Source organism: Maniola jurtina, chromosome 22, assembly GCF_905333055.1.
Source record: "Maniola jurtina chromosome 22, ilManJurt1.1, whole genome shotgun sequence".
Classification (NCBI taxonomy): domain Eukaryota; kingdom Metazoa; phylum Arthropoda; class Insecta; order Lepidoptera; family Nymphalidae; genus Maniola; species Maniola jurtina.
In genome coordinates, this window is record NC_060050.1 from 6,763,490 (window position 1) to 6,786,705 (window position 23,216).

The 23,216-nt window shown below is 36.3% G+C and overlaps 1 protein-coding gene across 1 annotated transcript in view; it reads left to right on the forward strand.

Moving 5' to 3' along the window:
* The first annotated feature begins 495 nt into the window (after positions 1-495).
* LOC123876731 (probable basic-leucine zipper transcription factor R) overlaps positions 496-23,216 on the forward strand; it is a 53,350-nt gene continuing 30,629 nt past the window's right edge. The window contains exon 1 of the mRNA XM_045923062.1: positions 496-677. Coding sequence (XP_045779018.1) covers positions 653-677 — 25 coding nt within the window. The 5' untranslated portion in view covers positions 496-652. The remainder of the gene's footprint in view (positions 678-23,216) is intronic.

Below are 23,216 nucleotides of genomic sequence, written 5' to 3' on the forward strand. Positions count from 1 at the left end.
ATACGGGATATACATGGAGATCGCCATCTCAAAAGTCTGTGTAGTCTGCGCCCAAACATTTCTTACTATTATACCTACTTACTTTACTTATTACTTACTTATTATACTTTCTTTACATTTCTTACTATTATACCTACTTACTTTCTTTACTACTTACTTATTATACTTACTTTATGTGCTCCTTATCTCGTCCTCGTGATCCACGTCTTCGTCACTCACCACTTCTTATGCCATGTTTTATGCATCCGCCTTCTATTGTTTGCAAGACACAATCAATTAAATAACCGTATCGAACTATCGACAGTGTCGTTTTCTATCAAAGCGTGTATGATCGATTGATAAGCCAATACCGTGTGAGGTCCCAATAATTACTTAATCAACCGATTATGTATGGTCGTGCAACCCAGTGTCAACAAACCCTCGGCTTCCCGGTCCTCTCCTGGACTGCCCCACTACCAGAACAGTCATAGAAAGTGAATGCGCCTGCGCAAAGTATCTGGTAGCGCGCATACAAGCGGCTTGGCGGTCACGCGCGTCGAACGCCGCCGTAAAAAAACAATTTTCCAATCTCAAAGTCTCAAACTGACTTCCCCTTAAATACTTTAAAATACTCGCCGTATTTTGTGCTAGTGCTTCCGCTTAAACGAGAAAAATGAAGACTATTTTTCTGCTTCTCGGTAAGTAATACGAATAAGAACAATTTACTTTCTGTAAAATAAGGGTTGTTATTATTTATTTTGACAGTGAGAATGTTTCTTCCTTATTTTCTGCAAAGTATAACTGAAATCTTCGTTAATATATAAAGCTTTATTACTTAAATATTTTAAATGATTATTATGACCATTATTATGACGACCTTTTATAGTTGGTTCGTCGACATAATTCCAAGACGTCAATGAAAGTTCAATAAGATAATTTTCAACATTTAGAACAGGATTTTTTATATAGGATTAATATAAGTATATTACATCTACAAAAACATTTTTAAATACCTAACAGTAAGTGCGTATATTAGGTATAGATATGTTTCAAAACTAACTCAAAACTTATTAAATTAATCTTAATAAGGTGGTAATATTTTATGCCGTTTACCTACGCATACCTACGTGGAAACTAACGAGTTACGTAAAAGCAATAAAAAATTGAAAACTTCTTAACATAATATATTATACTTTCTTATACAATTTTAATACACAGCAAGAAACACTTGCACTCGTCCGGTTTTTTGTTTTAAAAATTGTACCTATTTATATTATTACTAACCATAATTTTTTTAGTTAAAATTAATGAGAAACAATCATAACACGTGTAAAATATTATACTTATCTACTTACTTCAACGCGTGGGCAGCCAACGGAAAATGCGCGGGAAAGTGTTACTACTGAGCGAAGGAATTTTTTACCTGTGACTACACTTTATTAAACATACGGAACGCTAATTCATCTAATAATAGCTTGTGCCCGCGACTTTGTCCGTGCCGATTCAGGTTTTTAAAATCCCATGCAAATTCTTTGATTTTCCCGTATAGGTAGCCTATTTCGCTCTCCAGGTCTTTGACTATATAACCATGCAAAAAATCATGACGATCCGTTGTTCTGTTGCAGTGTGATTGAAGGACAAACCAAAAACCAGTAAACCAACAAACACACTTGCGCATTTATTTGTAATGTCCATCATAGTGATTTAAACATGTTTTAAGACTAATATTAAGCCTAATATCGAAATTTTCAGCTGTTACGGCTTAAAGGTACCTTCATCCCAAACCCTCGTGACTTCTAAAAAGGCATTTAATTCGGAAATATAACATAGAACCTATTTAAATAAAAAAAAAATTTAGCACTCATTTAGGTTTTGGGACGAAGATTCAGCCGTTACAGTTGAGAATTTGAGAATTGGGCCGTGTGTCCTAAATACATTTCTCAGAAAAAGATTATGTGATAATTTTAATTTTCTTTTACTGAAAAATAACTGATTATTATATTTTTCACATGTATTGAAAAGAACTTTAGATGAGCAGGCAAGTATCTTAGAAGAAGAATAGAATCTTTAACCAGTGTGTCCTTCCCGCCCTCATCAATTTCGTTTCATAAAATAAATCTTCAACTATTAACCTAAAGGTGCACGCTAGCCGTTTTTGAGACGTTTCCCATTTTCTTTTGCACTATTAACGAAGGCGATCTGGGACGCATTTTATGGCGCAATTTACGACAGTTGGAACAATCGTAAAAGATCTTCACAGACTTATAGCCGTTCGTTCGAACTGGAGTTTTACTTCTGTCCGTTGGGGACTTTAATTCAAGTGGTCAGTTTTTCAATTCTGTGGGTCACACGCTACTAAATGTCTACCAGATAGGCCAACGTAGATTTTTATTAAAGGACTCGTTGATGCCCGTGATTAGTGACACCACATCCCACCCGGTAAGGTTATATCGGTCATTCTGGCGGTATGCTTCATGAGAAAAAACACGATATTATAATGGAATTTATACATCCATAAAACCGGACTTCCCTACCATTAGCTACAATAATAAATCTGAAAGTGTATCTGATGTGTATTTATGTGTTTGTTACGGTGATTGCAAAACAAGTACGTACTTAGTCTAATCTAAAGTTGCGACTTGGCTGTCTGCGCAGATTATAAGCCGGGCTGAAATTAATTTCTGTAGGTACAATGCGCAGTACTTAATATGCCTAGTGTACTTTAAGATGAGACTCCTTAAATAAATAGGTAGGTACATAAAAGGAAAATGTGACTGACTGACTAACTGATTTATCAACGCACCTGAGTTCAAATTACTGGACCGGCTGTTTGGCATGCAGATAGATTTATGACGTAGAGATCCTCTATAAAGAATCTCGAAAATTATACCCCGTAGAAGGTAAAATAGGGGTCTGTTTGTGTAGTCCACGCGGACAAAATCACGGGCAGGCACAGAAATTGATTTGCATCCTAGAAAAAAGTAAAAACCCTAGAGTTAGACAGACCCGACAAAGTACATAGCGAAGTATAGATTATTATAGAGTGAGTAAACAAGAGTTTCTACGGTGTAAAAAAAATTAAATCCACACGAATCAAATCGCGGGCCAAGGCTATATATAGAATTTAACTTTTCATCTCGATTGCGCAAATAACATTCAATTAAGGCGGGTTCACATTTGAATACTTATAAGGGTTTTGAATATTCATGAAGTGTAATCAGTTTATTTTACGCTGAAATATATTTATTGCCAAAATATACAAATAAGTAAACATAATACTTAGTCAGATATCGCATTAAATTAATTTTATCACGAGATTTATTAATTTGTATGTATGTATTTTATATACATTTTTAGGGTTCCGTATCCGTGAATGTAGTTAAATTTAATAATTAATATAATTAGTAATTAGTAGTTAGTAGCGGCTATTACGGTTTGTTTTTATTTTTATTCAGATACATGTTAGACCTTGACTGCAATCTCACCTGGTGGCAAGTGATGATGCAGTCTAAGATGGAAGCGAGCTAACCTTGCTGTTTTCATTAAACCATCCTACTGCTTTGGTTGCTACACGACATCTTACCGAAACGCTAAATCGCTTAGCGGCACGGCTTTGCTGATATGGTGGTACCTAGCCACGGCCGAAGCCTGCCACCAGACTAGAACAGAAATTGAAATTATAAAATTCCAACCCCTTGCCGGGAATCGAACCCGGGACCACTAATAAGACCACAACACTTACCACTTCGCCAGGAAAGGCGTGCCAGGCCGTGAAATCTCTCAGCTCTATCTAATCTAACTTTATCTCTCCAAAAAATCAAAAGTCATAGATACTTTCCATTACACTAAAAAAAACTGACTACACATTCTCGTCATCTCCATCGATACAGCCTCTGTATCCGACCCTTGATCGAGCGGGCAAGAGCCTCTTGAGATGTTGGTCGAGACTCGAAGCTCTCGGGTATTAGACCGTTGACCGAAAGCTATGAACTTATTACTTTGAGGTTAATTCAAGAGCCATTGCTTTGGCTAGGTCCCACGTAATCTGACTGGTTTTTGAGGTCACAACATTCCTCCCAAGATCCTAGCAATGGGTTTCAGGGGACGATCATACGACTAAGCGTATTATTATTTTAGATACGACTGGTTACTATTACGCCAGTACATTATATATCTCGCAGAATTAAAATTTAAAACGCCGAGGTTCACTCTGCTGAGGAAATCGATAGGGCAGTACGTCGCGCCGAATAATCGATTTTTTCTTAATTATCTTTATGGAACGTTTGACAAACGATTTCTCTTCCTATCTATAGGGTTTCATGCTTCTATGCATTATGAAAAATGAACATATAGTTTTTCACTAATATTAGAACACAACTTTAAGCTCCTTTTTCTCGAAATTGCCTTTTCTGACTTATTGCTATTTCTTCTTCGGCAGAAATGCTTTTTGCAAAGTACCAAGGACTTAGTTACTTAACATTTAAAACGCTGTTAAGTACTAAGAGGCATATAATTTTATACGTATAGAATAATACTTTAAAAAATCGCCTTGACGTACACAACATGTCAACAATAAAATGAAAATAGAAACAACAAGCGGAACAATACTTGCGCGTATGCTTCCCATCCACTTACTTACGCATTATAATGAACAATGGATGACCGGTGAGATTTCTTGCTTGACACGACACTGGCTCTTACTGTGTGCTAATATGTAGAGTTTGTTATTTGTAAACAATGCCGAATATTATTTATTTTATATCAAACATATATCTTTCTCTATGGCGCCATTCGGATCTATGGTTGGAATACTCGTTTTGCCATCAAAAGATCCTCCTATGTGTATAAGATTTTATTAACTATTCTTCGAGATTTCTAATCCAGTCTAGTCGGTAGTGGCTAGTTAATCTCAGATCAGACCAAAAAGTTGTTGGAGTTTTCTGAGCTTTCCTGAACATACCTTATCTTTCTCCGGCTGTGTCGAATTGACATCCCAACGGACTATGAGAGTTAGGGAATGGGGCACCGCCCACCCTTACTATATCTCAATGCAGTTGGCTAGTTTTAGTCAATATTGCTGCCTTGACCAAAGTTTGATGAGAAAGACATTATTATACTAAAGATCAGGTTTACCTGCTCAGGGAGCTCGGAATCAGCTTAGAATAATCATCTGTGAGATTTACTAAATATTATTATCTGTGTAAGCATATAAGATTGACTGTCGTGATCAAAATGTCAGGAGAACATTATTATTTATTACAGACCAGGTTTTCTAATTATTTATTATCTACGTAAGTGTACTTCTCGTACTGTACTCGTTTACAATGTAGCTTGCAGAAAGTAGAAGCTACTTGCTAAGCATACTTTTGAAACGATTATTTCCCAGATAATTTTCCACGTTATTTTGTTGCCGTTAGCCGCCGCTGGCGGCTAACGGCAACAAAATAACGTGGAAAATTGGCGATCAAATAGTTCGATCCAGGCAAATCATGTATTACGATCGAGAGAAATGCGAACGAATACATTCATTGGATAAAATACATTTGTTCGATGTTCGTTCGTAAATTGCCGCTTCAGGCTTTTTAGAAGGTATGTAGTTACGAGTATGTACCCTATTTATCTACCTACAGATTTTATTCGCTTTGCAGCTTTTTGCACTGATATCAGTTTTCCTTAGTGTATACCAAAGTAAGGACTTTTCTGAAAATCTGTGTAGCTCTTTTTCGGTATGATAGAGCTTTATGGGCTGGGATAAGGTAGCAACAATTTCCATTTTACCGGCAAATCTACATGTTACGTTATGACTAGGGATTTAGCGTTCCAGTACTTGTAAGGTACCTACTTTCAACTCTATTCTGTGCCTCCAGTACGATCCCGTTATTATACGCGGTATAATAATTACTGCACCTCTTCAAGAGTCCGGAATTCAATCCCACACACACCGCACGATCAATTTAAAAAAAAAAGAATATTAGTCACTTTTTAAACATGACTAACATTCCCATTTCCCCTTCAACTAAGCGTAAAGCTTGTGCTAGGAGTGGGTACGGGTGGGATTTGAACCGCCGACTTTTCGGATCTCAGTCCGCTTTTATAACCGTTGAGCTATTGAGGCTATCTCTGCGTTTTATGCAATCAAATATCAATTGCTATAACGGTAAAGGAAAACATCGTAGGAAAACCTGCACCTCTGAAAGTTCTTCATAAGTTCTCAAAGGTGTGTGAAGTCTGGCAATCCGTACTTTTCCAGCGTACTGAACCCTTCCCACTCTTAGGAGAATAATTACTCTTAGTAGTGGGCCGTAAGCTGATGATAATAAAGTAACTACCTATGTACAGATAGTAAACATTTAGGCCATCGCAGTAAATAAGCACGGACGTATTAAGTAGATACCTAAACATGGAAATCGTCACTCGTAGGATATTGCGCATTTGTCAAAGGAAATTGGGACGTGAATGTGAAATGTTTTGAGGCAGATAAACGAATGGTATGCAATATGAAGAGGGATTATTATTGAAGTTAGGGTAGGTACAAGTACTGTTAATAGAAACATCTACATACCTATAAGTTTGTGTAGATAATATTTTCTTGCACTATATTATGTAGTTGTCAAGTAGATATACATTTAAATAAATAAAGGTCCATAATATACTTATTATATGGACATTAGAATAAACTACAAGATACCATAATATACCTACTTAATAGAATTTTGTGATGCATCAAAAGTTTTTGAATGCGCTGACCTAAGTCAAAAGTCCTAGGTCAAGTTGACCTTGCTGTAAAAAAGAAGCTTCTAAGGGATTGTAGACTTAGTATTTGTTATTGTTTTTAACTTGATACGTCCACGTATTTCTGAGAAAAAAGGAAAGTTAGACAAACAGACAAATAGAAAGACAGAAGAACGGATGATAAAGTGATTATAAGGGTTCCTTTTTACTTTTTGAGGTATCGAACCCTAAAAAATAAAATAAAGACACGGTAGGTAGGTACCTATCACTAGACATCGTAAGAGGGAATGTTGGCATGTGACTAACAAAATACTTGGTTGGTATTTGGCTCGCCAGGCATTAGCAGTATAGATGCAGTTTTGTAATAAACGATGAAAATGATGATGAGGATTGATACAAAATGTCATAGGCGACAATTTTATTGAAACACATCATTCACTTACTTCCAGCTTAATGTAAGATCAGTGTTGAAACAGCGTGAACAATTTTTAAGTCGTTAATGTTTTGTAAGGAATACAAAACTAATGGGCTGTGGATAATTTGTTTGAAGACGACTGTTCATCTGTCGTGTCTGTCAAGAAAACCTATAGGGTACTTCCCGTTGACCTAGAATCATGTTTGGCAAGTAGGTAGGTAATTGAAAGCATTCATTCATTCCGCAAAAAGAAAAACTCTTGAGTTTGCGGAAAATGTCCAAGAAATATTGCTCAGATTTCCAAGAATATTACGAGGCTATCCACGGAAGCAAATATTTTATATCGCATTGTAAATATAGTTTTCCACACATGATATTTCCGCAACAATTTAGTGAGAACAATAAACACACAGTGGGACAATTATTTGATATTGATCACATTCCCACACCGGGCCTTGTGCATTGTTAGAAACTCTATCAGTTCGTACATCACTAAGATTCCTTGTTTTTGTTAGCGAAACCTCTCTTATATGTTGTTAGTGTTATGAAATTAATATTATTCTTTCCTCATACCCTGACATTACACACTTGTTATAAAATGAATAGATTCGCAGTGGCCTGATAAATAATTACTGGTAGTATTCATTGTAGGTCGTCGTAGTCGCGCCAATCATTGGACTCGTATATTGGACTCGCAACGCATTGCGAAGCCCTTTGCATATACTGAAATCACAAGCTCACTGAGTATTTAAGGATGTACAATATGCTTTGAACAGTGTGACTTTCATAGCATAAGTACGGGATCCAGGATAAAAAGAGAAAAATTGAGCAATTGTTACACGTTGCCGTTTGATATGATTTATAAAAAAGTTGCGTAGTAGCCGATTTTTCATTTTTGGGATTCCGTTAGTAAGTTATCTATAAAAGTTGATCTGATCAACGTAAAACGGGACAACAACACTACCTGTCAAACAAGTGTAAATTAAAAATTTATAACACGCCCCCGACAAGTGAAGGTTACAGTAACTAGAAAAGAGCTGATAACTTTCAAACGGCTGAACCGATTTTCTTGGATTATAGCTAAGAACTCTCTCGATCTCCACCTTTCAAACAAAAAAAACTAAACTGAAATCGGTTCATTAGTTAAGGAGCTACGATGCCACAGACAGATACACAGATACACACGTCAAACTTATAACACCCCTCGTTTTGGGTCGGGGGTTAACAATTTCTTAGAACTCTGGCAAAGTATAGAAACAGCTGATGTAAAACAAAGGAAATTTCTCGTAGAAAATTCCGAAAAAGAACCCCGGAAGTTTCTAAAAAGAATTGCTTTTTTATTATGGGGATGTTGTCGAAAAGTTTATTTCCGAGCTTATTTCAGCCAGTTTCAACGACGGTCTCGATGCATTTTTTTTCTCGATTGAGTTTCTTTTTACTACGGTGTCACGTTTGTAAACACGAAAAATTACACAAAGTGTCACAAGTTCGAGACATTTTATTCTATAGCACTTTTTCTCCTTAAAACGGGGTCGTACGATGATATTATTAAAAAAAATGTGTATTTTACATACCTGTATTATTGTAATGAAGACTTAAAACTACGACACTTGGGTCACATTTTCTTGGGTCTCGTCTCCTCTCTTGCATTTTGTATCTTCCAATACAAGATCACCGAGCATGAACTGTATACGCCATGTAATTATAATATTATGAACGTAACATGTCTACAGTATATCTAATGTAATTGGGGTCGTACCTACCTACTTGTTCATGTAGGTAGGTATAAGTGTAGAAAAATTTTTCAGCATTAAATATGTACCGATAATATGCATATCAAGTTGGAATGCTAAACTAGATGCGAATACGAAGGAAAGTTTAGCAAAATGCTGCAAATATCGGCAAACATTTCACGTTCAGATATTCCGTTTATGTGACATGACGGAATTCCAATTGAATTTGTTTTCGATGGAAAGAAATTCACATAAACCTTTTTATTACCTACCTATCATCTTTAGATTACGGTTTTTATTACCGTCTGTCCGTAATGTCGCAGAAAATTGTCTTTTGTACTTACCTACTTAGATTAGAGGTGGGAAAATGACATGAAGATTTTAAATCTTAGTTCCTTTTGTCCACCTTGTTGCTAAAAAATCGCCTTTTATCAGAACGAAGCAATTTTTAGTAGCTTTCTTTGGAAAGTTAAAAAGGTTTGGTGTAGGTATCCGTCATAAAGTGACTCATTTTCATGAACTTTGCATTTTTCCGATATTTTGGGGTAGGGCTGCTTATATTTTTAATTTAATGCTGTTTTTTAATATTTAATAAGATATATTGCCAGGTCTGGTAACTCATCTGGGTACCAACTTAGATTAACGTTGCTTAATCAGCACAATCGATTTTTACGTACTGTCGCAACTAGGTCACCGTACTTTTAACCCTTTAAATAGGCAAGCATTAAATTTTGCTGTATCGCCGTGCGGCGTTTGAAGCTCTCCCGAGAACTAAACGTTGAAACGATTAAAACAGATTAAACCATCAACATTTCAAATTAAATACTCACCTAGCACCTTATAAAGAACAAAATTGTCCTTAGCTATTTCTTAACCTATGTCTTACTTAATCACAACAGGTATAAGTGCCTACCTGGGTAAATGTCTAAAACACGAACAGGTTACAAAATGTATATCCTGTGCAACTTGTACCAGTGAGACACTAAAGAGTAAAGACAACTTCCTTTCAATACTGGACATCAGAGCTTATAAATTACTCAGTTACCTGCACAGTTACCTCGGTTATTATGCAATGTTATTTAATCGTTAACCAATAGGTAATTTCTTCCACATTCCTCTGCGTTTTTGCATATACAAATGCTAAACACATTCTGTAATAATTATGTAGTAGCATAGTTAAACAGTTCAGTATTGAAACTAGAGGAAACGAAAATTTCCTCGTGTGTGAACAAAAATGTTTGCATAGGTACAAAGCTCTGACTCCCAGAATAACTGACCAATAATTTAAAAATCAAACTTTTACTATCTATTTTCAAATAGCCTTAAATTAAGAGCTTTGATAGCTCAACGGTCAAAGGAGCGGACTGAATCCGAATGGTCGCCGGTTCGAACTCCACCCGTTGCACGATTGTCGTACCTACTCCTAGCACAAAGCTTTAAGCTTAGTTGGAGGGGAAAGGGGAATATTAGTTAGTCATCGTGATAAACTTGGCTAATATTCTTTTAAAAAAGCGCTAAATAACTACATACTCAGTAAAACGCACTTTTACAGGGTATAGAATTAATTAAAACTTAGATTACATCGTCAATGAACACCCGGTAAGATCGCAATCACGGGTTAAACTTGTCATTGATTTTCACAAGTGTTAAATGGCAGAGTGAACTAATAATGGTCCTTAAACTCTCCTTATAAAATACTAGAGGATGCCCGCGACTTCGTCCGCGTGGATTTAGGTTTTTAAAGATCCCGTGGGAACTCTTTGATTTTCCGGGACGAAAAGTTGCCTATGTCAATTACAGGGACGCAAACTACCTCGGTAACAAATTTCATACGAATTGATCAAGCGGATGAGTATTTAGGAATCCCGCGGGAACTGTTTGTTTTTCCGTGATAAAAAGTAGCCTATGTCCTTCCCCGGAATGTATCCTAAGTCTGTACAAAATTTCATTAAAATTGGTTCAGCAGTTGAGCCGTGAAAGCGTAGCAGACAGACAGACAGACACACTTTCGCATTTATAATATTAAGTATGGATTATTATATCAAAACAAAGCAGGTAGGTGCAACACGAACAAAGTCATGGACATTTGCTTGTAGGAAATAATTAAAAAGTTTCACTTCAATATTCATATGGTTTGATTGGAAAAATTTCTTTCCTTAATTTAATGTATTTTAAAATTCTAATTTTGTTGTTACTCAATTAATAGCTGTCACATTATACAATTTTAAAACCAAATTAAGTTATTTGACCAATGTCGTAGAAGCGTGCGCCAAATGATTGCGATATCGAGTTTTTTCTTTAAATTATTTACTTTTCCAATTATTAGTTGGAGTAGTTTGTACCTATTATTAACTCTCTTTTCGATATGATAAGATTATGATGAGGTTAGTAACACTGTTAACTTCACTTTACTTAGGGTTACTTAGGGTATCGCCCCGCACGCATGTTTTTTTCACGATATTTTTCTTCATCGTTAAAGCGAGTGAAATTTAACTATTGTTTACTCTTTAAAATGCACACTATCCGAATAGTTTTAGTCGTGTGTTAGACCTCCGGAATAGGAGGTCGAAGTCTTTAATAACCACTAGTCCTAGGCTATCACCACTTCACTGTCCTGATTTATCTTGGACCATTATGTATTAGATATACATCGTCCACATAGATCATTCTAGTCTACCAGTTATTTGAGTGACCTTCAAAATTCGGCTAATGAGTGTGGGAGCTTCAAACAATTAGTAGCCGTGGTAAAGCTCTGTGTGACCTCGCCTTATTGTTTTTAATATTTCGTTCTCATTTCTTAAGATTGTATAATAGATAGGCAAGTTTGTGGGAATTACGGTACAGCATTATTGGGTTAAGGCTACATAGGTCTAAAATTAGGTATTCACACGTTGCCCGTCTCATTCTAAGAAGATTCGTGCTCAGTAGTGGGCCGCTTATGGTTTGAAATGATGTTGTCCATGAAAACACCATTTTGCAACGTCTTCTATACGTCCTCCAACAGGAAATGGCGCAACATCGTAAAGGAGCCACGGAGTCTCAAAACTGAGGAACCGACGCGAAAAGTTAGTAAAGTATATCTACCAGCATATGTTGGGGATACACGTTCTGCCGTAAGATTTTAGTGTTCATACTTAATCACCTATTATAACTTTTATTTGCACCAGAAAGGTGTAACAATAAAGAGAAAGAGTAGGAAAAAGTGGACAGGGAAGCACTGATATTATAAAAGACTAGCTGATACCCGCGACTTCGTTCGCGTAGAGGTATGTTTTTTGAAATTCCCGTGGGAACTCTTTGATTTTCCGGGATAAAAAGTAGCCTATGTGTTAATCCAGGGTATAATCTATCTCCATTCTAAATTTCAGCCCAATCCGTCCAGTAGTTTTTGCGTGAAGGAGTAACAAACACACACACACACACACACACATACAAACTTTCTCCTTTATAATATTAGTGTGATCTCTACCAGTGACCCTTGGCGGTGCGAGAGGTGAACGGAAGTAGTATTATGTTTTTGCTGCAATGTCACACTGTGTTTGTTACTCTGGCGTATATGAAGCTATAGCTATCGTGTTAGCTAATCAGAGGTACATAACGCTACTCTACGTTGTCACGATCAAGCCATTGCCTGTCTCTAGTAACTAGGTCACCGTACCTCGTGTTCCAAGTAGGTAATCTCCTCACGAATTTCAATTCCCAGTAGTTTCCATATATTTAAAAGTAATACATCAGTGAGCTAGGTTCTCGGGAAGGCAAAATAAAGTTAGATTGATGTTTGCAAAGCGAGGCAAACGGTTCTAATTTATTGAGAAGTATTGGAAGTTTTTTAATTTACTCTTTGCGTTAACGACACGACTCCGATTGTACAGTAGGTAAAAATCGCTACTTGAAAAATAAATAATAGCTACGCTTAGCTATGCGTAAAAAAGAGACTAATTTGGAATATCTTAGAGGCATTGTGTTCTTCCATTAGACCTATGCCCAGCTGTAGTCCTCCTATTCAAGGGTCCGAGATTCGATCTAGGACACGCACCTCTAACTTTTTAGCAATTTGAATATCACTTCCTCTAATGAATATCACTCGCTCTAATAGTGAAGGAAAACATCATGAGGAAACCTGCATGCCTAACGTTCCTAAAGGTGTGTGAAGTCTGCTAATCTGCATTTAGCAAACGGGATGGATTATGGCTAAAATCTAAATTTAAGAGGCGACCCGTTCTCAGTAGTGGGCTGGCGATGGGTTGATATGATGTTGATGATATTTAGTGGGCATTCAATCATTCATTCATTCATTCATTGTTGAAATGACAACGTAGGCACGAAAACTAAAACTATGCATTATCATCGTATCGTATTCGGTACCCATGCCGCTGCTATCACTACAAAAAAAAAACTGATCAATTTGTTTGTTGGGCGCCAATTGCGCTTAATCACTTAGACGCACCCACTTTGCTTACTAAATCTATTCACCTAGAAACAGGTCGACGTTTGTTTAACTTGCTGAATGAGATACGATTTTTTGAATTGCACCACTATTGTTTCCGTATTCCTGTGAAAACTAGATGATGATGAACTTCGTCCGTATGGATTTGGGTTTTAAAACAATCCTGCGGAAACTCTTTGATTTTTCCGGGATATAACGTAACCCATGCCCATCTCTGGGATGCAAGCTACCTTTCTTCAAATCAGTTAAACGGATGGAACTTAAAAGACAGACAGACTCGCGGACGGAATGATAATAGTAAGGATAGAGATGGAGAGACACGGGTACCTATGCGGATTGTACCTACAAAAATGAGATGTACAAAAATTAAAACTGTGTGTGCGTGTGTGCTTGTGTGCGTGTGTGTGTGTGTGTGCGTGTGTGCGTGTGTGCGTGTGTGTGCGTGTGTGTGTGTGTGTGTGTGCGTGTGGTTTATGTGGGTGTGAGTGAATGTGTGCATGTTTAGATGTTAACTATTTTTTTTTTTGCGAAGATGGAATTCCTTTTTTAATTTATTTTTTGTCAAGTGAATTAAATCGAACTATATATAGCTCAAATAATTGTTGTGCCTGCCGCCTGATCTACAGAATTGTGAAAACCAATTTGTTTGGATTAAAATGAGTAAATACTTCTGCACAAGTAATAGTACCTACATCATCATCATCATGATCAACCCATCGCCGGATTACCACAGAGCACGGGTCTCCTCTCAGAATGAGAAGGATTGTGCCACAGTCAACCACGCTGGCCTAGTGCGGATTGGTCTAAGACTTTACATGGGTTTGAGAATATTATGCAGACCTCCTCATGATGTTTCCTTAACCGTTAAAGCAAGTGATATTATTTGCAGAGTTGGTGCGGATCGAGTGCCCGACCTCCCTAATAGGAGACGAGCGTCTTAAGGGTCATGAGCCCGGCCTGCCCGCGAAATTTAAATTTAATTTGGTTTTTCGCAATTTGTAAACTAATAAGACAACGTAGGCTTATAGTTATTTTATTTGCGACAATGGCAATATCATCCTCACAGGTTTATATAAAAATCTTTACTTGAAAAGGTCCAGTTTAAGAAATAAATTAAAGTATCGACTATTCTCACAAATTAGTGCTATCACGGCTCTTGACCTAAGTACATAGAGATCGTTATTTAAAACACACCGAGTGCAATATAATATCAGGTCAAGCGTATAATCCTATTTAAAACATAATATTAAAAAGAATTAAACTGATGCTATACAAACATTTCGCTGATAAAAAGCGAAATATTCAAATGACCACGAAAAAATAATTTACAAGTAAAATTAAAACAATGCTTGCATTCACGGCCGGTTGAATAGAAGAGGCTGCAATGCGAGATTTTGCGCATAACTACACTCCATAGAGCTATTATACGGCTTGCACAAACTTGTTTTTACGTATTTTATTAACCCCCGACCCAAGAGGGGTGTTATAAGTTTGACGTGTGTATCTGTGTATCTGTCTGTGGCATCATAGCTCCTAAACTAATGAACCGATTTTAATTTAGTTTTTTCTTTGTTTGTAAGGTGGCTTGAAAAATCGGTTCAGCCGTTTGAAAGTTATCATAACTCTTTTCTATAGTTACTGTAACCTTCACTTGTCGGGGGTGTTATAAGTTTTTAATTTACATTTGTATTTTTACTCGCGAACGAAATGGAAAGGGTACTTATAGACTACAGAATGATATGCGTTTATATCATGTTTGAAAATTGGCACATTTGTACCGACCATAATCTCCTTCGTGCCTCCTTCAAACAACTTGACACTGGTGAAGTACATTGTGCTGGTTTGGTACTACAAAACCACAAACAAGAAAAGAAAGAAGAACTAAGTGGTTGTGTGATTGTTTGTAACCACTTTGTAATCATTTTCCTCAAAACTATATTGAAGGGATTTTGAAGAGCTGTGTCTTTAATATTTCATCGGGATACGAATCTCAGTGATTGGTCTTGGCCATGTCCTCAGAGGTAGCCATACTGACGATTTCTTTCAGCCCTTTTGCAGGGTTGAGGATGTGCCTGTCTTGTCGTATTGTGAGAGTTAATCTGCTTGGTAGTTATCAAATGTTATGGTGTCAAATCGTGCGTTGGATGTCATGTCCGATTTGTCATCCACTTCGTCGCTACTGAAGCCTATGTCTTGGGAGGCACCATTGATGGAGCAGTGTCACTTGATGAGGATTATACACAGCATAATGCACAGCAGTCGATTACTGTATTTTCCCATCATCTGCTGCTCTATTACAAAAATTGTGTCTATGGGAACATTTGAGTTCGAATCGTGATTGTTGCAAAGTTGTTACTGGCCGAGTTTATAATAGGAAATAGAATGGGCACGACTTAGTATAATTATTGGTGTACATTTTAAACATTTATTTAAACATTCTTGAAACATCTATGTTATTGTAAATTAATTGAGAATTTAAGGTCGATGAGATACCTAACAAAAATTGGTTACGGGAATTAAAAGTTAAAAAACATAGTTCAGAAACACAAACTTCTCTGTTTTTTCATTGCTTAAATTGATATTCACGCTAATCGTAAATATTTATTGTGTTTATTTGATGATTCTCGCACGACTAAGTTAAGGCCATTATAATGTACCTACCTAGCTAACATATTTTTATACACACTTACTGAATCTTTTTTTTCGTATTTAGCTCATTCGGCAATAGTAAGATCCCCTATCCCATTTCAGACTCAGCAAAAAACTAATCTAAAAGATGAAATTTCATGAAACTGATTCTTTATTGCATATAATAAAGAAAAATATTTTCTTTCGGGAATTTTTATTACATTAAGTACTTACTTCATAAATATGTAGGACTTTATATTTATGAAGTAATATGTTATATTATTCTATTAGTATTTGCCAGACGAAAGACATCAAAGAAAGGTTGTTTGTAAACAAACTTCGTATCCAATGTTTTCCTCCAATGAGTCCACAACCCATGATTTTCGCTAATAAATTTAAACGTACAATATAATACTTTCACTGTTCACCGCGCAATAATCCGCGGTTTGAAAATGACATAAATATATTCACACGCTTGTTTCAGACATAATTGCGGTGCTTGAGCAGTTTTTAAGGTGAAATTCCCCAAGTGTAATATTGATGTCATTACCCCACTATACTACAATAGGCTATGCCCAGTTAAAACCCTACTGTTTATTACTAAGCTTTTACACTGATCGCGAGCAATTTGCTGTTCATTCATCATCAATTGAGGAATTTTATTCTCCATCTGAAGATATTCATCAGTTCTTCACCTTTATATGGGACCACCTACAAAGTATACCCTTTCAAACAAAAAAAAAAATATTTTCTAATCGGTCCAGGGGTTTTGAGTAATCGGGTAACATACATAAAAAAAAGGTTCCGACGAATCAAGGTCGTCTGTACATAAATAAGACCTTAATTTTTCTATAATTAAAAATTTAGATATTTGTGTTTTCTACTGATTAAATCTACGAACTTTAAAATGGTCTATTTGTAAATGACCATAATTATTACACAGTTGAATTAGTTTGTGTTGTCATATTTGTTATGTAAACGGAATTAACATCCGTGGACCATGACAGTCTGATTAAATTTCTCAACCGCAGTGACACTTTCACTATCCTACCCCATGCTAATCTGCGAGGTCGCAAAATAATAACAGCATGATGGCTTCCAGTTAGGTACGAGGTATTTTATACCTAGATGAATCTACTTTTTAAATTAACTTGGCGTGACTATTGTAAACATTTCTTTATACATTGAAGGTCTAATACGAAAGTTTTTCCATGGTTTCGCATGTAATGTGCAATGTATATTATGCAATGAATTTGATTTTCTTAGAGTTCGTCATGCAATTCATGAAGCGGAATTAAAAGCGTGCTTGCGGTGGATGTTGTGGATTGTTATGTTAAAAATGTTGTCTTCTATCGCGGAAGAAAGTTTTCCATCATTGTACCGTTATGTTTTGTAGTTATTACATGACTGGTCAAAAAAAGGAGTGTAATGTTTTCAGGATTTAATAGCTCAACGGTTAAAGTGCGGACTGAATTCCAAAAAGTCGGTGGTTCAACCCCACCCGTAGCACTTTTGTCGTACCTACTCCTTTTTTTTTGTAAGGAAAATCCGTCATGGATACCACCTGGCCACGGGGTAGTACAGTACTTATGTCGGACTCCTAAACCGACTAAAAACCTCAGAAAGTTCGATCCCATCGCTGTCGACCCGACTCCTACCGCAAGCTTGACTCTTAATTGGTGAGGAAAGAGGAATATAAGTTAAGAGTAACATGGCTTATATTCTCTAAAAAAAGGAAAAAAGAAATAGTTCATGCATGTAAGTTTAGATATAGTATAAGGGTATCGTTAGAATTATTACGTCATCCCGAGTGATACTAGCTTTTTTTTTGAGAAATAATCGGAAAGACGGACACACGTTCCTGACTAGTATACACTCTAGGGTGACTGTTTTAAGGTGGATAAACGAAATAAGCTCTAAACTACACGATCGAGTCACGTCTTACTAACTTGAAAGCTTACAACGTAGCCTCTGTTGGTGAGATCAAGTCAAAGGTAAACTTTTCTATAATGAAACTTACAAAAACCGGTCAAGTGCAAATCAGACTCGTACATGATGGGTTCCGTACCATTATCAAAAATAACACTTTTTGATTTTTTGTGATGTTCCCTAAAATTCACGGTTGATTTTCCCCTTGTACTGCTTATAAGACATGCTACGGCTGCTTTTCATGATTCTACGTCAACGGGAAGTGTTCTATACCTAGATTTGTCTATTACCTAGGTCTTGACGACAGACAGACAGACAGACAAAGTGATCCTACATGGGTTCCTTTTTCCTTTAGAGATACGGAACACTAAAAACGTGAAAAAGAGCCAAATAAAAGTTTTTTTTAAATAAAATTGTTAGTTCTGCTTCATAAAAGTCAATTCCCTCGCAAAAACACCTGGCTATACAATAAAACGACGGTAAAGACCTCGTTATATGCATGAGCGGATTCGCGTGCCGTCTGTCTCGTTTCCATTTTATTTTAAGCTAGCTTTTGCCCGATACGACGCTCTACATGGAAATTGAAAGTTTTCATTTACTCCATTTTTCAGGAATTTTCAGTTAAAAAATTATCACGTATTCGTCGTTACCCTAATACTTATACCTCCAACACTCCATAAAAACGAACTGATTTAATTATTTAAGTATTACTACTGCCGTTACACCGGCCTATCCGCACACGATTTGTGTGTGCGGGTAGGTTTGTAGATAGGTACGTAGTATTACTTAGTATTCTTTATTTATACATTTCGCGAAAAGGTAACAGATATTATAATTATTATTATGTTACTCTTTCACGCCAGAACTACTGGACGGATTTGGCTGAAATTCGGAAAGGAGGTAGATTATACCCTGGACATAAGCTACTTTTTATCCCGGAAAATCAATGAGTTTCCACGGGATTTTTAAAAACCTGTATCCACGGGAACGTAGTTGCGGGCATCAGCTAGTCAAATATAAATAAAAATGACTTTTCGAAACCTTGTCATAAAAGAAAAATATGATATTTCTGTCGGCATGAGCCTGTAACTTTTTCTTATCCCCTGCGGTTATATGTAATCAGAGGGGATGTTTTCTCATCTTCCATCTAAAATTACATTAAAGGAAACAATAATATGATTGAAGATAACTCAAAAAGAAATTCGTTTTGCGGTAACATCCATTGCTACAGGTACTTAGTAACAGTTAAAAGTGACATAATGTTTATTTTCTCTTATAAAAGAAGGGAGTCTCAATCAGGATTTCGTATTGACAGTTAATTTTGTTTTTAATTAGAAATCTATAAAATATAATCTAAAGCATAGAGAAATACCCGAACAATACATCGTTTTAAGTTTCTAGTGCGAATCGGACGAGAATCTTACACGAAGGGTTGAACATGCAAGAATATCATACCTATAATACTTTAATTTCTTAAAATTCACGGTTTTCGAATTTTCCCTCAATAACACTTTGCTACCTGTCACATGTCACGATTCTAGGTCAATGGGAAGTGGGAAATGGGAATAGGTTTTATTTCCTTGTCCGGTTTTGACAAAATCGACAGGCAGACAGATAGAAACAAAGTGATCCCATTAGTGTTCCACTTTTCTGGAGATACGTAACTCTAAAAAGTGTTTTGAAACGGAGAGATATCTACCCGATAAGATTAAATATAGTTTTGTTTAAAAACATCTAAAAAAATGAACTGACAACAATGTGCAGCTTAAACCGTTGGATCTAGGAACTTAAGATTAGGTTTCCTTTACAATCTAGACTCCTTTAAAAAGAGTTTTTAGACTTATTAAAGTCCAAGCGAAGCCAGGGTGGTTTAGCTAGTTAAGTGGGCAATTGATATAGGTGGATAGGAAAAATATGTTTTTCCTTTCTTTCGAAACGCCGAACCCTTTTCAAACGTGTTTAATTAAGACTCACGGTTTTATGCTGGGCTTTTCACCCCGCTGAAAAATGTGTGGCGCATTTGACATTCAAATATAAACTCGTTACGTAAAAGCCTCTTTAACCACTTAACACTTTTCGCCAGAGGGTTGATATATTACGGAAAATTCGCGGTGAAAATTTTGTATGATTGTAATATTATTTGGCTATAGTAAATAACCAGAAAGAAGAAACTATGAGTATGTATATAATAATTTACTATCTACTACACTTCTACACTAATAAAAGTTTGTAAGTTTGGATCTAGGAGCTAATCTCCGAAACTATTGATCCGATTTCAAAAATTCTATTACTGTATAGGATGGCTATAGGCTAATATTATATTGAGAAAATTAACTAAATTAAATATCTATCGATGATATAATAAACATAAAAGCATCGACTGACTGATCTATCGCCCTACAGACATTTATTTAAGACTAGCTGATAGCTGATACCCGCGACTTCGTTCGCGTGGATGTAGGTTTTTAAAATTCCCGTGGGAACTCTTTGATTTTCCGGGATAAAAAGTAGCCTATGTGCTAATCCAGGGTATAATCTATCTCCATTCTAAATTTCAGCCCAATCCGCCCAGTAGTTTTTGCGTGAAAGAGTAACAAACATACACACACACACACACACACACACACACATACAAACTTTCTCCTTTATAATATTATAGTGTGATATAAAAATGCTAATTTATACCCCTTATTATGAAAGGTTTAGTGGTCTTATTGCGCTCTAAAACTTTACGCCGTTAACTTCAGTCCACGTCTAATTAAGTTTATTTCTAACTGGGGCAATCTTATCGGAGCACCTGTCATTAGTTCTCGGATATCACAAGTTACGGCAAAGTTATTGATTTAGCAGATAACGGTTCGATGCCGTCTATAGAATCCATTGAATGGAATTACCCCTTCTAACTCTCGTACCCCTTCTAGGCGGGTTACCATAATTCATCATGGTTACATTTCTTACGCACTTTGTTTTTTTTTTTTTATCTAAAACTAAGCCAGATATCGATTTATCTCTTCATTATCTATGCCAAAAAAAAAAATTGTATTTACTTCGAAAGTTGTGACTCTTAAAACGTCTCTATTTTAAGCCAAAATTTGAGGCAATTTCGTGCGTAAATACCTAAACCATGTTAAAAACTACAAAATTGCAAAGCTATTTATTGGCTTTAAGGCAAACTTTACTAATAATTTAAATACTTTAATTTGATAAACTACGGTGTCCAATACGCTTTCTAGGAAACCACGTTTGGGTTTCAATGGTTTCAATAGACAATGATTCAGTGACGTAATTCGACGCTATTTCTGGCATCTATGTGACCTAAATATGACCACACTCAACCGGACCGGAAACTAGAGATTCACCATCACGTGAAATTGTAGTTTAAGCCTACATAGGAAATAATGAACTACTTAATTAAAATAGAAATATTTTTATTCATTGCAAAACACAAAATGTAAAAAACATAATACATTAAACTAGTATTTACGTAATCCGTTTATACTAACATTATGAATGCGAAAGTGTGCCTATCCGTCTATCTGTCTGTCTCTCTACTAAGTTTTCACGGCCCATTCGTTAAACCGATTTTGACCGGTACAGAGATACAAGTAGCTTGCATCTTGGGGACGAATTGTACCTACCTAATTTGCTTATGCATAAAATGTGAGTTTTTTTAAAAGTTAACTAAAATAAAAGGCAAAATTGTAAATATAAATTTTATTTACGACAAGTTAGCTCACTCTTGGAAAACAAAATGTAATAAAAATGATTGAACATCATCTTTTAGCGCCGTAAGTAATTGCTTATTGTATAATCAAAGTGCTAATTTGAAGTGCGTTAACTAGTGATTATCCTTACGTGATAGATGCCTTTTAAATTATTGTAGAAGGATAGTTCTAACTTCTAGTAATCAGTTATGCTGTCGTAATAACACTGGCTAACGACTTCATTCAACGCTGTCCAATGTTTGTTCAAACTAGAGCGGGCAAAATTCTTGGATTAGCTGCCATCGTTCCTCGTGTTTCTGTTCGCAATTGGTGCTTTTAATTAGTTATGCTATCGTAGTAACACTAGCTAACGACTTCATTCAACGCTGGCCAGTGTTTGTTCAAACCGGGGCAGTTGATTACCAACTCGGGCAAAAATCTCGGATCAGTTGCCATCGTGTCTCGAATTTCTGTCCACAATTGGTGCTTGTAATTAGTTATGCTATCGTAGTAACACTAGCTAACTACTTTATTCAACACTGTCCAATGTATGTTCAAACTACAGCGGTTTATCACTAAATCGGACTAGATTCTTGGATCAGATGCCATCGTTCCTCGTGTTCCTGTTCACAAATGGTGCTTCCAATTAGTTATGCGTCGCAATAACACTGGCTAAGGACTTGATTCAACGCTGTCCAATGTTTGTTCAAACTAGAGCGGTTTATTACTACTCGGGAAACATTCTTGTATCAGCTGCCATCGTCCCTCGTGTTTCTGTACACAATTGGTGCCAATACAAATAATGTGAGACATTCGACATTTATTGGAATCAATGTGATTTTATGTATTTACTAGACGATGCCAGCGACTTCGTCCGCGAGGATTACCTACCACTTCCAGGCTTGGTATTTTTCAAAAACCTAATGAGGTTTTTGAAAATACCAAGGAATTTCTTCGACTTTTCGGGATAAAAAGTATATCTGTATCCAATAGACGATGTCTGCGGGTTTAAAAACCCATAAAAAAAGACAGGCTAATTCTTATCTCGGAAAATTAAAGAGTTCCGACGGGATTTTTAAAAGCCTTAGTCCACGCGGATGAAGTCGAGGGTATGAGTTAGTATTTTATAATATTATAAATTCTGTCGGTACAGTGCTAGTGGTCTACATTTAACACATCATAATATATGCAGTATGGGATCGATAGTGGATAAACTTTGCGAGGTAATTTGATATGCATTAGCTTCTACCACTCACAAAGGCTCAAAAGCCAATATAGCCAATATACGTAAACACCGACTACCTACGAATAACGTAAGTATTAGTAAACACCGACACCGAGGATAAACAGTGAATATAATAACATCTGAAATGATGCTAAAGTTCTATCAAGCAGATTCATCAGCTATTTATTAAGAATCTGATAGGTCGATTGAACACATTTCCTCTCTGCTACCCTTTGGTGGAAACCGGGCCTTATGGGAGTTGGCTCGCGAAATATCACCATATTTAACCCTCGACTTCTCACGCGTGTGGAGTCCATACAAGAGACTTAATATGTCCAGCCGTGGACGGCTCACGGTAAGATGACAATGAAAATATGTATTTAAACATTATTACGATTTACGAGTAAATCTGATCTCGTCAATG